Below are 18,324 nucleotides of genomic sequence, written 5' to 3'. Positions count from 1 at the left end.
GAATCCTGCCTAGGGCTTGGATGTGTGTGATGTCCTTAGGTTAGTTAGCTTTAAGTAGTTCTAAGTTCTGACCTCAGAAGTTAAGTCCCATACTGCTTAGAGCCATTTGAACCATTTTTGAACTATTTCTGTTGTATTGGTCCACACTAGCTCCTCACAAAACATAAAAAGCAAAGAGCTTGCAATAGAAGAGATTTGTTTCAGAGTATCGAAGATGAAGAAAAGCTCATAACTTTCGAGGTATGGATCTTAGAAGCCACATTTATTAAACTCGTTTGCTTCAAATGTTCCTTCCTGTCAAATCCCTGAATATTGACCATTCCTCCTGTGACACCCTGCATATTCTCTCACATTATCTAAAACAGACAATACTCAGGTAGTTTACCCATTCCACGCCTGTAGAAAACTAATGGTTGTGAAAACCGTATTTTCGTCCGAGAGGGATTTTCTTGATGATTGCTTTTATAAGGGTCGGTCAAGGTAAACATTTGAGGTCATAAGATCAGAAGAATAATTGCCTGACGGATGACTTTGTTTGTGATATTAGCAGAGTGAATTATCGCGTAGTAGCAACACATGATGTAGTTGTGTCGGTCGGTTTTCTTACACTGTGCCCGAAAGGTGTCTTAGTTGTTTTTTTTTGTTAGGGTCCAGCCGTTAATTTCTTCTTAAGAATTACAAAAACGCACCAGTGACAATAGTGCATAGGAATGCTCGATGGCCGGCCGCGGTGGCTGAGCGGTTCTAGCCGCTTCAGTCCGGAACCGCGCGACTGCTACGGTCGCAGGTTCGAATCCTGCCTCGGGCTTGGATTTGTGTGATGTCCTTAGGTTAGTTAGGTTGAAGTAGTTCTAAGTTCTAGGGGACTGATGACCTCCGATGTTAAGTCCCATGGTACTCAGAGCTATTTCCACCATTTGAATGCTCAATGAGCGAACTGATTGTGTTCCAGTAAACATGCAATATTATTCATCCGTTTGGTTTTGTTGTTTTGAATCAGAGAAGTCACTACACCTAAATCAGACATCCAAATCTTGCCCACTGAATGTAAATACCACACGACGGCTACATAGTCACAGTTCATCACGTGTGTCAGGCAGTTACCAAGACTTCCTGAATGTTGAAAACCATTCGTGGAAGAAGAGTCTTCCTTAACACATTTACTTTTACTGACGTATTTTGTCCGAAAGCCATCGCCCTCACAGAATACAAAGGATTCCAGCTGCCACCGCTGCCTCGACATCACTAATAAACACAAGTCGAACAATACGTCACAATGTTAGACTTTTTCTCACTTGTGACTATTACCCGACGTTTATACAACGTTCATAGTGCACTACTGGCCATTAAAATTGCTACACCACGACGATGACGTGCTACAGACGTGAAATTTAACCGACAGGGAAAAGATGCTGTGATTTGCAAATGATTAGCTTTTCAGAGCATTCACAAAAGGTTAGCGCCGGTGGCGACACCTACAAAGTGCTGACATGACGAAAGTTTCCAACCGATTTCTCACACACAAACAGCAGTTGACCGGCGTCGCCTGGTGAAACGTTGTTGTGATACCTCGTGTAAGGAGGAGAGATGCGTACCATCACGTTTCCGACTTTGATAAAGATCCGATTGTAGCCTATCGCGATTGCGGTTTATCGTATCGCCACATTGCTACTCGCGTTGGTCAAGATCCAACGACTGTTAGCAGAATATGGAATCGTTTCAGGAGGGTAATACGGAACGCCGTGCTGGATCCCAAAGGCCTCGTATCACTAGCAGTCGCCCGCATCTCGTGGTCGTGCGGTAGCGTTCTCGCTTCCCACGCCCGGGTTCCCGGGTTCGATTGCCGGCGGGGTCAGGGATTTTCTCTGCCTCGTGATGGCTGGGTGTTGTGTGCTGTCCTTAGGTTAGTTAGGTTTAAGTAGTTCTAAGTTCTAGGGGACTGATGACCATAGATGTTAAGTCCCATAGTGCTCAGAACCATTTGAACTACTAGCAGTCGAGATGACAGGCATCTTTTCCGCATGGCTGTAACGGATCGTGCAGCCACGTCTCGATCCCTGAGTCAACAGATGGGGACGTTTGCAAGACAACAACAATCCGCACGAACAGTTCAACGACGTTTGCAGCAGCATGGACTATCAGCTCGGAGACCATGGCTGCGGTTACCCTTGACACTGCATCACAGACAGGAGCGCCTGCGATGATGTACTCAACGACGAACCTGGGTGGAACCTGGGTGCACCAATGGCAAAACGTCATTTTTTCGGATGAATCCAGGTTATGTTTACAGCATCATGATGGTCGCATCCGTGTTTGGTGACATCGCCGTGAACGCACATTGGAAGCGTGTATTCGTCGTCGCCATAATAGCGTATCACCCGGCGTGATGGTATAGGGTGCCATTGGTTACACGTCTCGGTTACCTCTTGTTCGCATTGACTTCACTTTGAACAGTGGACGTTACATTTCAGATGTGTTACGACCCGTGGCTCTAACCTTCATTCGATCCCTGGGAAACCCTACATTTCAGCAGGATAATGCTCGACCGCATGTTGCAGGTCCTGCACGGGCCTTTCTGGATACAGAAAATGTTCCACTGCTGCCCTGGCCAGCATATTCTCCAGGTCTCTCACCAATTGAAAACGTCTGGTCAATCGTGGCCGAGTAAATGTCTCGTCACAATACGCCAGTCACTACTCTTGATGAACTGTTGTATCTGTTGAAGCTGTGTGGGTAGCTGTACCTGCACACGCCATCCAAGCTCTGAGTCAATGCCCAGGCGTATCAAGACCGCTATTACGGCCAGAGGTGGTTGTTCTGGGTACTATTTTCTCAGGATCTATGCACCCAAATTGCGTGAAAATGTAATCACATGTCAGTTCTAGTATAATATATTAGTCCAATGAATACCTGTTTGCCGGCCGAAGTGGCCGTGCGGTTAAAGGCGCTGCAGTCTGGAACCGCAAGACCGCTACGGTCGCAGGTTCGAATCCTGCCTCGGGCATGGATGTTTGTGATGTCCTTAGGTTAGTTAGGTTTAACTAGTTCTAAATTCTAGGGGACTAATGACCTCAGCAGTTGAGTCCCATAGTGCTCAGAGCCATTTGAACCATTTTTGAATACCTGTTTATCACCTGCATTTCTTCTTGGTGTAGCAATTTTAATGGCCAGTAGCGTATAAGTATGCGAACTCCTATACGTAACTGCAAGATAATTACTAGAAATTCAGACAAGAAAACGTGAGTTGGTAAATACACCCACAGCGCCACGCCGCAGTCATTTGGTCGGATGGCACTTGACGTGAGGCGGTGGGTGACGTGTTTTCGGTTGACGCGCTGCAGGGCGAGGTAACTCTCGAGCGTATACTGTTCTGAACTTGACGCAGCCCTAGCTGTTTTACGGTATTTCCGAAAGTGGGTTAGAGAGATCAGTGAAATATTTTTAAGGTTCGTTAGATTGTCAACTTTAGCAGGCGGAGGTTTAAGAAACAAGGGAGTGCGTGGTCCCTATTCTCATGATTTACTGTCTACATTTCGCGACGTTTATCACTGGAACACAAGCCTATACAGCATGGTAACAGCACGAAAATAAGCCAACACTTCCTTCAGACTCTTCTTGATTCTACCGTGTTGCCAAATCGTGCGTATGGCTGGACTTAAAATCCTGAGTGTTGACCATTGTTATTGGCCGCCTTAAGTGATTCCTGGACTTCATCCATGAGGCGGCCGGCCTGCGACCAGGATTTATTACTGAGGTGACAGGTCATGACACACCTCCTAATGTCGTGTCGGACCTTCTTTTGCCCGGTTTAGAAAAGCAGCGCAACGTGGCATGGACTCTGTGGTGTCACCGCCAGACACCACACTTGCTAGGTGGTAGCCTTTAAATCGGCCGCGGTCCGTTAGTATACGTCGGACCCGCGTGTCGCCACTATCAGTGATTGCAGACCGAGCGCCACCACACGGCAGGTCTAGAGAGACACTTCCTAGCACTCACCCCAGTTGTACAGCCGACTTTGCTAGCGATGGTTCACTGACAAATTACGCTCTCATTTGCCGAGACGATAGTTAGCACAGCATTCAGCTACGTCATTTGCTACGACCTAGCAAGGCGCCATTATCATTTGCTATTTATCTTCTAATTCATGTACCGTCAGACCGATGTTCACCAATTATGAATTAAAGTTAAGTATTCCAGAAGCTACGTTCTTAGCTACTATAAATTCCCTTAAGGGGCTCCGGAACGCCCTATACTTGCAATGTTAAAATAACGCTTATAAATTACATCTTTCCTCACAAAGTATTTGATGTAGGAAGTTGAAATTTTTACAGATTATTTATTGGAATATGGGCTACAACTTGACACAGGGATTTTACAAAATTTTAGTTCAGTTATTAAAGATGAATTTTTTCAATTGTAATGAAAATTCACAACATTTTTTTGCAATTTTTTATTTATATATTCAAAAATATACAGTTTTTTGGAAAAAGGCTGTGTTAAATTATGCAGAAGGTACTGTGTAACATTTACTGAAAGTTTGAAACAAATATGTTTGGAAGATCCTTAGAAAACATGTAATTAGTATGAGAAAATAAAAGTTTTGGGAATGGAGCGACAAAGATTGGATTAACTTTTTAGTGCATTCCAGGTCCATAGGATGGATTATCTTCATCCTCTGCAAACTCCTCCTCCAGCTTCCTCTTGTTCCTCCTCCTGTTTACTCTTGCTTGTATTTCTAGACTCTTTACAGCCGTGTCTGCAGCCAGAAGGCGTTCCTTGTCTAAAGCATGCATCGCTCGTACCATGTTAGAATGTTATTATTTACAGTAATAACACATACCTTTGGCTATCCAACATTTCTCCTTTTCTTAAAAGCCTTCAGAGGATTTCTAATAACTTTACTTTTACTCATTATTATACTTCAAAAAAACAGAGACTCAAGAAACAGAATTAATTACGAATATTTTCGAGATAACGACAGAGTAAATAAACATGAAACAATCGACAATCACACCAGCGATATATATTGAACCATCACAGGTTAGCCACAACACATACTTTATCTCACATCACTAAAATGTACCTGATGAACACGGACGTTAATAATAACACCATTTGACAGCAGTTTAACAGCGCCACGGTGGGTCACGCCCATGTAGAACACATTTTAAAAAAAATAATTAAAAATAGTTGTAGTCTTCGGAATTGAATAAAATATATATCTATTAAAAGGTAATAGTCTGCAGATTCAGAAAACGCAAAAAAGTAAAAATTGAACTTTTCATGATTTTGAGCCTTTCCGGAGCCCCTTAACTGTTCCAGACCTCACGCGAGCCTGCGTGAGCTTAACGCGTGCCTTTCGGCTACCAATCATAGTGGCTTGGCTGTCTTGCCTAGTCACAACAGACTCAACAACACATTGAAAGTACCCTGCAGAAATTTGAGCCAGGCTGCCCCTAGCCGTCCATAACTGCGAAAGTCTTGCCGGTCCAGGATATTGTGCACGAACAGATCTCTCGATTATGTTCCAAAGATGTCTGATGGGATTCATGTCGGGTGACCTGAGTGGTCAAATCATTTGCTCTAATTGTCCACAGTGTTTTGCAAACCAGTTGTGAACAATTCTGACCCAGTGACATGGCCCACTGTCATCCATCATTTTTTTGGATACGTGAAGTCCATGAATGGCTGCAAATGGTCTCCAAGTAGACGAACATAACCATTTCCAGTCAATTATCGGTTCATATGGATCAGAGGACCCCGTTCAATCATGTAAACGCAGCGGGTACCATTATGGAGCCACGACCAGCTTGCGCAGTGCCTTCTTCACAACTTGGGTCCATGGTTTCGCGGCGTCTGCGCTGCACTTTAACCCTACCATCAGCTCTAAGCAGCTGAAATTGGGACTCGTCTGACAAGGACACGGCTTTGCAGTTGCCTGGGAAAGCCGCCACAGGCACTGTCTTGCTGTTAGCAAGGGCAGTCACGTCGGTGTCTGCTGCCACTGCCCATCACCGACAAATTTCGTCGCACTGTTCTAACAGACACGGTCTCCGTACATCCCACATTGTTTCTGCGGTTATTTGACGCATTGTTGCTTGTTTTTTTTAAGTGCTTTATCTGAAAACTACCTTGAGCAGTTAAATAGAGAACCGACTCGTGGCGATAACATATTAGACCTTCTGGTGACAAACAGACCCGAAATATTTGAAAAAGTAAACGCAGAACAGGGAATCAGCGATCATAAAGCGGTTACGGCATCGATGATTTCAGCCGTAAATAGGAATATTAAAGAGGGTAGGAAGATTTTTCTGTTAAGAAAAAGTGACAAAAAGCAGATTTCAGAGTACCTGTTGGCTCAACACAAAAGTTTTGTCTCAAGTACAGATAGTGTTGAGGATCAGTGGACAAAGTTCAAAACCGTCGTACATAATGCGTTAGATGAGTATGTGCCAAGCAAGATCGTAAGAGATGGACAAGAGCCACCGTGGTACAACAACCGAGTTAGAAAACTGCTGCGGAAGCAAAGGGAACTTCACAGCAAACATAAACATAGCCAAAGCCTTGCAGACAAACAAAAATTACGCGAAGCGAAATGTAGTGTGAGGAGGGCTATGCGAGAGGCGTTCAATGAATTCGAAAGTAAAGTTCTATGTACTGACTTGGCAGAAAATCCTAAGAAATTTTGGTCTTATGTCAAAGCGGTAGGTGGATCAAAACAAAATGTCCAGACACTCTGTGACCAAAATGGTACTGAAACAGAGGATGACAGACTAAAGGCCGAAATACTAAATGTCTTTTTCCAAAATTGTTTCACAAAGGAAGATTGCACTGTAGTTCCTTCTCTAGATTGTCGCACAGATGACAATATGGTAGATATCGAAATAGACGGCAGAGGGATAGAGAAACAATTAAAATCGCTCAAAAGAGGAAAGGCCTCTGGACCTGATGGGATACCAGTTCAATTTTACACAGAGTACGCGAATGAACTTGCCCCCCTTCTTGCAGCGGTGTACCGTAGGTCTCTACAAGAGCGTAGCGTTCCAAAGGGTTGGAAAAGGGCACAGGTCATCCCCGTTTTCAAGAAGGGACGTCGAACAGATGTGCAGAACTATAGACCTATATCTCTAACGTCGATCAGTTGTAGAATTTTGGAACACGTATTGTGTTCGAGTATAATGACTTTTCTGGAGACTAGAAATCTACTCTGTAGGAATCAGCATGGGTTTCGAAAAAGACGGTCATGTGAAACCCAGCTCGCGCTATTCGTCCACGAGACTCAGAGGGCCATAGACACGGGTTCACAGGTAGATGCCGTGTTTCTTGACTTCCGCAAGGCGTTCGATACAGTTCCCCACAGCCGTTTAATGAACAAAGTAAGAGCATATGGACTATCAGACCAATTGTGTGATTGGATTGAGGAGTTCCTAGATAACAGGACGCAGCATGTCATTCTCAATGGAGAGAAGTCTTCCGAAGTAAGAGTGATTTCAGGTGTGCCGCAGGGGAGCGTCATAGGACTGTTGCTATTCACAATATTCATAAATGACCTTGTGGATGACATCGGAAGTTCCCTGAGGCTTTTTGCAGATGATGCTGTGGTGTATCGAGAGGTTGTAACAATGGAAAATTGTACTGAAATGCAGGAGGATCTGCAGCGAATTGACGCATGGTGCAGGGAATGGCAATTGAATCTCAATGTAGACAAGTGTAATGTGCTGCGAATACACAGAAAGATAGATCCTTTATCATTTAGCTACAAAATAGCAGGTCAGCAACTGGAAGCAGTTAATACCATAAATTATCTGGGAGTACGCATTAGGAGTGATTTAAAATTGAATGATCATATAATGTTGATCGTCGGTAAAGCAGATGCCAGACTGAGATTCATTGGAAGAATCCTAAGGAAATGCAATCCGAAAACAAAGGAAGTAGCTTACAGTACGCTTGTTCGCCCACTGCTTGAATACTGCTCAGCAGTGTGGGATCTGTACCAGATAGGGTTGATAGAAGATATAGAGAAGATCCAACGGAGAGCAGCGCGCTTCGTTACAGGATCGTTTAGTAATCGCGAAAGCGTTACGGAGATGATAGATAAACTCCAGTGGAAGACTCTGCAGGAGAGACGCTCAGTAGCTCGGTACGGGCTTTTGTCAAAGTTTCGAGAACATACCTTCACCGAAGAGTCAAGCAGTATATTGCTCCCTCCTACGTATATCTCGCGAAGAGACCATGAGGATAAAATCAGAGAGATTAGAGCCCACACGGCGGCATACCGACAATCCTTCTTTCCACGAACAATACGAGACTGGAATAGAAGGGAGAACCGATAGAGGTACTCAAGGTACCCTCCGCCACACACCGTCAGGTGGCTTGCGGAGTATGGATGTAGATGTAGATGTAGATGTCTATCGGCACTGACAACTCTACGCAAATGCCGCTGCTCTGGGTCGTTAAGTGAAGGCCGTCGGCCACTGCATTGTCCGTGGTGAGAGGTAATGTCTGGAATGTTTTACTCTGGGCACACTCTTGATACTGTAGACCTCGGAATATTGAATTCCCTAAAGATTTCCGATATCGAATGTCTCATGCGTCTAGTTCCAACTACCATTCGGAGTTCACAGTCTGTTAATTACCATCGTGCGGCCATAATCAAGTCGGAAACGTTTTCACATGAATCAGCTGAGTACAAATGACAGTTTCATCAATGTACTGCCCCTTTATATCTTGTGTACGTGATACTGCCGCCCTCTGTAAATGTGCATATCGCCATCAAATGGTTCAAATGGCTCTGAGCACTATGGGACTTAACATCTGTGGTCATCATTCCCCTAGAACTTAGAACTACTTAAACCTAACTAACCTAAGGACATCACACACATCCATGCCCGAGGCAGGATTCGAACCTGCGACCGTAGCGGTCACGCGGTTCCAGACTGAAGCGACTAGAACCGCACGGCCACACCGGCCGGCATATCGCCATCCCACGACTTTTGTCACCTCAATGTACCTAAGGCTGTACATAGTTACTTTCAATTTGTTTTCTGTCTATGTTATGTTGTTATCTGAAATTTTGACGCGTAAACGTCTGTTCGGCCGTCAGTCGAACTTCATTATGTAACAAAATACCGTCAGAACTGAATCGCTGATACCTACGAAACTACCAGTGCGTAAACAGTAGTTGAGCCCACATACGTCTCACTATTTGTCGCTTAGTATTTCCTTTGCCTGCGACGTCATAGTATTAGTGTAGACTCTTGCGCGTGATTATTACGAATTAGCTTTATGAAAAGTTGGAAAGTGGTGTAGCGTGGAAACGCTTTTAGGTAAGAAATCGATTCTGGTGTCATAGCGAAAAGCCTGCGGAACGCTACTAGATACCAAAATGAGACAATGAGATTAGTGAAATAAGTATTAAATTGAAAATTATGAAGTAATTAAAGCTGTCGTTTCAAATGACTCAGAACTACAAAAGTTAGAGGAAGGCTGGCGTCGAATGGAATCCAAAAAGCCTAAAAAGGACAATGCCGAGCGAATGCAAGAGCTACAGCAGCGTCAAAAAGAAAAATATTAAACGGTGCAGAGCGATCACTTAGTTGGCCACTCTGGCATACAGTGGCCAGTGACAGTTCAAACTTCTTATTTATCTGTTCCTCAATCATGTTACTGCTCTGTGTAACCACTGTATTAAACATATTGATCATAAAATTACATATTAATACGACACTCTTGTTATTATTTTATCCCGACGTGTTCACGAAAAATCTATGCCACAAACCCGAACTGCACACACAGAAATTAATTTATTTCTGAAATCAAATTTCGTGAAGCAAAAGGATTGTTTAGAGACATTCTTTGAACCCTATAACTCCGACTTACTGTGGTGTCGTTGATTGACGTTGTCCCATTTTCACAACTTACACTTTAAGACAACCCCCAAAATCCTTCGAAGTTTGTCAGTAACCACCTTGTTACACCCTGCATACCTGCGAAAAGGACTTCCTACAGACTTCAACTTGATTTGAAGTGTAGTTGTATATTTGGCGACGTGTTTTCGATCATCATTGACCGTGGTAGCAAATCATGTGTGGCACGCAAGCGACTATCACTTCGTGACAGACGTTCTACACTCATGCTCATAAATTAAGGATAATGCTGATACATGGTGAAACAACGCTCTGGTGAGCGGTTTGCGGGTTTAAATCACCTCGGGGTATGACCATGCGGTGAATCTGACCTGCGGTCGTCGCAAGGTGGCGCTGGCAGCAGTCCACATACGCGGAGGTGTGTTGGTGCATGTCAGAGTACGGTGCAGCGAGTAAGTGTGCAGACGTTTTCAAACGTGCTAATGGTGACCGTGTGTTGAAAATGGCTCAAAGAACACATATTGACGACGTTATGAGGGGTAGAATACTAGGGCGACTGGAGGCTGGGCATAGCATGGACCCTCCGTGTGCCACAAAGTGTGATCTCACGATTATGGCAACGATTCCAGCAGACAGGAAACGTGTCCAGGCGCTACAGTACGGGACATCCACAGTGTACAACACCACAAGAAGACCGATATCTCACCATGAGTCCCCGCAGACGTCCACGAAGTACTGCAGGTAGCCTTGCTCGGGACCTTACCGCAGCTACTGGAACAGTTGTCTCCATACACACAGTCTACAGACGACTGAACAGACATGGTTTATTCGCCAGGAGACCTGCAAGGTGCATTCCACTGACACCTGGTCACAGGAGAGCTCGTAAAGCCTGGTGCCAAGAACACAGTAATGGTCATTGGAACAGTGGTCCCAGTTTATGTTCACAGACGAGCCCAGGTATAGTCTGAACAGTTATTCTCGCTGGGTTTTCATCTGGCGTGAACCAGGAACCAGATACCAACCCCTTAATGTTCTTCAAAGGGACTTGTATGAAGGTCGTGGTTTCATGGTGTGGGGTGGGATTATGATTGGTGCACGTACACCCCTGCATGTCTTTGACAGAGGAACTGTAACAGGTCAGGTGTATCTGGACGTCATTTTTCACCAGTATGTCCGCCTTTTCAGGGGTGCAGTGAGTCCCACTTTCTTCCTGATGGATGATAACGCAAGGCCCCACCGAGCTGCCATCGTGGAGGAGTACCCGGAAACAGAAGATATCAGGCGAATGGAGTGGCCTGCCTGTTCTCCAGACCTAAACCCCATCGAGCACGTCTGGGACGCTCTCGTCGACGTATCGCTACACATCTCAAACCCCTACGATACTTCAGGAGCTCCGACAGGCACTGGTGCAAGAATGGGAGGCTATACGCCAGCAGCTGCTCGACCACCTGGTCCAGAGTATGCCAACCCGTTGTGCGGCCTGTGTACGTGTGCATGGTGATCATATCCCATATTGATGTCGGGGTACACGCGCAGGAAACAGTGGCGTTTTGTAGAACATGTTTTTCGGGACGGTTTTCTCAACTTATCGCCAATACCGTGGACCTACAGATATGTGTCGTGTGTGTTCCCTATGTGCCTGTACTATTAGCACCAGTTTTGTGTAGTACCACGTTGTGTGGCACCACATTCTGCAATTATCCTTAATTTATGAGCATGAGTGTAGTTGCTAATATGTTGCAAAGTAATACCTCCAAATCAGATTTATCAATGTATTGTACCTACGCTAAACAAATGCTTCTTTTGTTCCCTTTCCAGGAGGTTCTATCGGCTCTGCTGTGACCTTCCCACTGTGTGGTATGCTGATCCACTATCTGAACTGGCAGTCGGTGTTCTATGTGACCAGCGTCATTGGGATCGCTTGGTTCGTCTTCTGGTGGTGGTTAGTGTTCGACACCCCCGCCCAACACCCGACCATAACGCAAAAGGAGCTCGCCTATATACGAAGTTCGGTTGGAGTCACTGAGAGGAAGGTGAGAATTACATTGAGTTTTGTGTCCGATGTCACGCGTTTCTTTCTTTATGGCACTTATTACTGTCATCAAATACAGAATTTTTACTGGAAAGTGACGTTCATAAGTTCAAGTGTTCTACCTGCCATTTTCGGGTTACTTGTTCTGTAACTTGGTAACTCAAAACGAGAGACTGGACTTGTATCTTATAGATTGTCCTCTTCCATGGAAATTTTCCATTTGCGATGGCCAATCGTTAATCCAGCGTTTGCCGCCGAGGGTGTGAGAACTGTTATCATCCCCGACCACACTCAGTTTTCACCAGACTCTTCTGGCCTATAGACTGCATTTATAGCGACATGCCCTCATCGGTGCTTGCAATGCTAGTGGAAAAATACCACTTGAGCTCCAATACACTAATTTGTCTCCTGTACAGATAATCAAATGAGAGGAACCCACCTACGGGAAGACCGTACTTGGGAGGTGTCCCCGTCAAGGAAGGGCATAAAGTATTTTTTTTAATTTAATGTTGAATAGTTAGGACACTGATTCCGTATGTAAACATGGTTAGTAAAATAGTAAGGAATGCAGACATCTGAGAGTGGTGAACGACTGAACCCAACTTCAGCAGGAACAGAGACAATTTTAATGCGTCACAAACAATTTACACAAGGCACACCCTTGTAAACTGCATTCGCTGAAACTTTATAATTACTGAAATGTAAAGGCACCGAATATACGAGGGTTGTCCAGAAAGTAAGTTCCGATCGGTCGCGAAATGGACACCACATTGAAAACCCAATGAAGCTTTGCACAGATTTGTTGGGTAGTGTCTCTAACATGACCATCGATCACATCAAGACGCTCTTTTCAGTTGTGAGCGCACTGTGAGCGAGTAAAGATGCCTAGAACAACGATGTCTCCCGCCACATAGGAGGGCCTGGTGAAAGGCTTCGCCTTAATGAATGCATCCCACCTAACACAACTGCCACGCACTTCCTTGTTCACGGCAATTCTCAGCCGCACTCTGCAGGGGCAGTGATGATGCTCCTGCAGCCTTTTCGATGGGAAGTGTTTGTTCACCCACAACACAGCCATAATTGCCTCGTCTTGAGTAGCATCTCTGTTCACATGAAAAGCTGGATACGCAGACAACAAATGAGCGCTGGCTCCACGTTATAGACCAGCATAGAGAATTATTGGAATGCACAGGTGGTTGCCTTCTATGAAGATGGTGATGGAGATATGGTATAACGCTCCGACAAATGTCTAAGTCGAAGCGGCGACTATGTAGGGACGTATCTGGAAAGTGTAGCTAACTCTTGCAAATAAAATGTTTCTGATTTTCACTGTGGTTCCATTTAGCGACCGATCGGAACTTACTTTCTGGACAACCCTCATAGTTTAATGACACCGATAAGCAACTAGATCCACAATAAATTAAAGGCGCCATTTAACAAACTCTGTGTTGTTGTTGTTGTGGTCTTCAGTTCAGACTGGTTTGCTGCAGCCTCTTCATCTCCGAATAACTACTGCAACCTATATCCTTCTCAATCTGCTTATTGTATTTATCTCCGAGTCTCCCTCTACTATTTTTACTCCCTCCGCCCCCCCCCCCCCACTTCCCTCCAGTACTAATTCCTTACAGTCTCAGAATGTGTCCTATTAATCGATCGCTTCTTCTAGTCAAGTTATGCCACAATTTTCTTTCCTCCGCATTTCTACTTCCTCATTAGTTACACGATCTATTCTTCTAATCTTCAGCATTCTTCTGTAGCATCACATTTCTAAAACCTGCAAACTCTTCTTGTCTAAACTGCTTATCGTCCATGTTTCACTTCCATACTACACTCCAGCCAAATACCTGGAAGGAAGAGTTCCTAACACTTGAACCTATATTCGACGTTAACAAATTCCTATTCTTCGGAAACACTTTTCCTGACATTGCCGGTCTAGATTTTATATCCTCTCTACTTTGGCTATGATGAGGTATTTTGCTGCCCAAATAGCAAAACTCATCTATTACTTTAAATGACTCATTTCCTAATCTAATTCCCTCTGCATGAGCTGGTTTAATTCGACTACATTCCATTATCCGTGTTTTGCTTTTGTTGATGTTTACCCTATGTCTCACTTTCCAGACGCTGCCCATTCAGTTCAGTTACTCTTTCAAGTCCTTTCGTGTCACTGACAGAACTACAATGTCATCGTCAAACTTCAATGTTTTATTTCTTCTCGCTGACCTTTAATTCCTAGTTCAAATTTTTCTTTGGTTACCTTCACTGCTTGCTCAGTGTATAGATTGAATAACATCAGGGTAGGCTACAACCCTATCTCATTCCCTTCTCAACCGCTGCTTCCCTTTGACGCCCTCGAGTCTTATGACTGCCGTCTGATTTCTGTACACTTTGTAAATAGTCTTTCGCTCCCTGTATTTTACGCCTGCACCTTCATAATTTCAAAGGGAGTACTCCAATCAACAACAAATTCTATATTTAAAAAAAATCAAAATAGTTTATAGGCGCTGGTGAGCATTAACATCAGATATTATTTAAAGCTGCCATCAAGTAAATTCATTGTTACAAGGATAAGAATAATGTACTGGCGCCAATGAGCAGTAACATCAAAAGTTACTTGATGCCCCAACAATAAAACAATTTAACATCAAAATCCCTTTATAATCTACAAAGAACAATTAAACAATATGTAATATAAAAATCATTTTAAAGACGCCAATAATAATAAGAGCAACAATTCTCACGATCAAAATGGTTTAAGTGTACCAATGAACGGAGCAAATACTGTATCGCTCCATGAACTTAAAGTCAGTACGAACAGACGTCCACCAACGCAGGTTAAATTACAGCCCAGGATTTTTGCCAGTGAAGAAAGCCAAGATCTCTTGAAAACTTTGCCTAGATGTTGGCGTTTACATTCGACATCTTTCGCAAAAGGCTCTTCCGCAAGTGTTACACAAGTATAATAAAAACAATTAATACAATTTTCCGCTGGTGATTGATTGTAGATGATTGCTAATTTGGAAAAAGAACGTTCGTGCCATCATCTGTGCAATTTTATTTTTATTCTTCACCAGTTGCGAATGTTACAGTCATCTTCAAGTAGGAAAATATTGTACATCAATGGATCAACCACAGATTTCCGTCATATATGAGGCATACAAATGTAGAAGATACATAATCGTCATGATTGTCTTAACACGATCCGTATAAACACGCTTTGCCTTGGCACATCGCTGTAGTGCACATGTGGTGGTCAACCACATCAGTTATCACCAGATGTGCACTACTGTAATTGTGCCAAGGCACATCCTGTTTATATGGACTGTGTTGAGAAAGACAATGATAGACGTTTTGCATTTTTTATGACTCATATACGCTGACGTGACAAAAGTCATGGGATAGCGACACATACATAAAAACATACCGGCAGTATTGTGTACACAAGGTATAAAAGAGCAGTGCATTGGAGGAGCTGCTATCTGTGATGACGTTTGGTTTGCGTGTGGTTTATCTGCGCGGTCATCAGCGCCCGTACAAAGTCCCAATTTTTTCGCAGTCCAACTTTTTACACAGTCCGATCGACCCACTGTCACGAATGATGATGATGAAATGATGAGGACAACACAAACACCCAGTCCCCAGACAGAGAAAATACCCAACCCGGCCGGGAATCGAACATGGGGCCCCATGATCCAGAGACAACAACGCTAGCCACAAGACCACGAGCTGCGGACACTGCTGTCTGCACTCAGCTGGTTCACGTGTAAAGGTTTCCAACGTGATGACCGCACGATGGTCGTTAACAGACTTTGAACGCGAAGTGGTAGTTGGAGTTAGTCGAAAGGGACATGCCATTTCGGAATAATCCGAGATCCACACTGTCAAAAATGTGGTGAGAATGCCACATTTCAGGCACTACCACTCACCACGGATAACGCAGTGGCCGACGACCTCACTTAACGAGGGCAGCGGCGTTTGCGTAGAATTGTCATTGCTGACAGACAAGCAACATTGCTTGAAAAAACGGCAGAAGTGAATGTGGGACGTACGACGAAAGTATCCATCAGGGCAGTGAGACAAAAATTGTCGTTAACGGGCTGTAGCAGCAGACGAGTGTCTTTGCTAACAGAATGACATCGCCCGTAGTGTCTCTTCAGGGCTCCTCACCATGTCGGTTGGGTTCTGGACGACTGGAAGACCGTGCCCTGGTCAGATGAGTCTTGATTTCTGACGGTAGAGTTCAAGGATGGCGCAGACTTCACGAAGCCATGGACCCAAGTTGTCAACAAAGCACTGTGGAAGATGGTGGTGCTCCAAATGGTGAGATCTGTGAAACTTCCTGGCAGATTAAAACTGTGTGCTGGACTGAGACTCGAACTCGGGGCCTTTGCCTTTCGCGGGCAAGTGCTCAGGAGAGCTCCTGTTAAGTTTGGAAGGTAGGAGACGAGGTACTGGCAGAAGTAAAGCTGTGAGTACGGGGAGTGAGTCGTGCTTAGTTAGCTCAGTTGGTAGAGCACTTAGCCGCGAAAGGCAAAGGTCCTGAGTTCGAGTCTCGGTCCGGCACACAGTTTTAATCTTCCAGGAAGTTTCATATCAGCGCACACTCCGCTGCATAGTGAAAATCTCATTCTGGGTGTGATCTGTGTTTACATATAATGGACTGGGTCCGCTGGTCCAGCTGAACCAGCTGAGACCATTTGCGACCATTCATGAACTTGATGTTTCCAAACAACGATCGAACTTCGGTGGATGACAGTGCGACATGTCACCGGGCCATAGTTTTTCGTCGCTGATTTAAAGAACATTCTGGACAACTTGAGTGAATGATTTGGCTACCCAGATAGCCCGACATGGATCCCATTTATGGTAAATATTCGAGAGATCAGTTCGTGCGTATAATCCTGCACCGTGTAATGGTCGCCTAGTCGTAGATATTGCTAATTGCTATAATCGCACTATTTCACTCCCATTTACGGAGCTTGTTAGCACTTGATGTTAGGTTGGCGCCATTAAAATGCATTGTGTTGTGCGTAATCGCTGCTACTTGCTGGATCGCTGCTGTGTCTCGATGCTGATGCTGGCTCTAAATCTGGTTGTCTAGGGTTAAAAACATGAGGTCCCGTGTTTTTTATGTGCTTTTGATGATAAAGAACGAGCGAAACCAACAAATATGTAAACTTCAAATATTTATTACTCTGGTGGCCATCTTAATTCCACTGTCCACCAAAGACCATGACACAACACAAAGTCGTACTTCCTTTACATGTTCTTTGCATTGTTTATCCACCTCAAACAATAACACACAAACACAATTTACCAAAGTGACATTCCGACTGCCTCTCTCGACCCTTCTTGCTGCTTGTATTTATAACATTGTCAAAGAACTACTAAAAAGAGATATAGTTTATAAGTCACATGTACATCTGTTATCATAATTTGTGCAGAAAAGTTATTAATTTTCATCGAGTGACATAATTTAACATGTTATTAAAATGACAGACAGATTTGTTGACTTGACACAATAATTCTTTGTTACAAAAAGGCCGTTTTTTAGAAGTTTGTCAATTGACTTCTCTAATTTGCATAAATAAGTAAATAACATGAATTATTAAGAATTACATTGGTTTTCGTCTAAAATAGGATTGCTTTCGTGAATACTGAGTGAAACCGCTCCTAGTGAACAAATAGGTTTCACTGGGTGATTTTTATTTAAGGAGATCCAAAATACCTAAGTTGGCCACTATTTTTCGTACTTCATATTAATTATTTAAGATGAACTTAGTGTTTTTACATGATGACATTTGCTGTATCAGTGATCAAGTGATATAAACTTTTGTGTGGGTCAGTTATTCAGTATAATTTAATGGGTTGACTGTTTATGGAGACATGTTATGCAATCATTGTTAACATACACAATAACTTTTCTATAATCATAAATACTCGTTAAACTGGGTGAATTTGGAGGGTATCGCATACTTCGGTACAGTACAGCCTTTAATATGTTCCGTTACAACCGGCAACACTGTCGCAATTATGGACGGCTATGAAGGCAGCGTGCCTCAGTATTTCTGCAGGGGACTTCCGACGAACGACTTGTTGACTCCACGCCACGTCGAGTTCCTGCACTACAGCTGGCAAAAGGAGGTCCGACAAGATCTTAGGAGGTATCGCTTGACTTTTGTCACCTCAGCTTACGATGGAGACATATCGTAGATCCATTGATCTACATTGTTTTTCTCTTTGAAGATGATAGTAACAATCGAAACCCGCAGCGAATAAACATAAAACTGTACAACTGATGGCAGAAACATGCTTTCTCCAAAAACAATTGAGTTTCAGAGCTGTAAAACATAAACAAAGGGATGTTACCACACGTACAATAGCATCTTAAAACAATTACGCGTCGGCGAACAAAAGGAATTAGTT

At 43.8% G+C, this 18,324-nt stretch overlaps 1 protein-coding gene across 1 annotated transcript in view; it reads left to right on the top strand.

The window, feature by feature from the left end:
- The window catches only part of LOC126163129 (sialin-like), a 191,858-nt gene that overhangs the window by 85,720 nt on the left and 87,814 nt on the right, over nucleotides 1–18,324 (top strand). The window contains exon 5 of the mRNA XM_049920056.1: nucleotides 11,685–11,899. Coding sequence (XP_049776013.1) covers nucleotides 11,685–11,899 — 215 coding nt within the window. The remainder of the gene's footprint in view (nucleotides 1–11,684; nucleotides 11,900–18,324) is intronic.

This window comes from Schistocerca cancellata, chromosome 2 (genome assembly GCF_023864275.1).
Source record: "Schistocerca cancellata isolate TAMUIC-IGC-003103 chromosome 2, iqSchCanc2.1, whole genome shotgun sequence".
Taxonomy (NCBI): Eukaryota; Metazoa; Arthropoda; class Insecta; order Orthoptera; family Acrididae; genus Schistocerca; species Schistocerca cancellata.
Note: the sequence above shows the minus strand (reverse complement) of the source record. Positions and strands in the feature narration are given on the sequence as shown.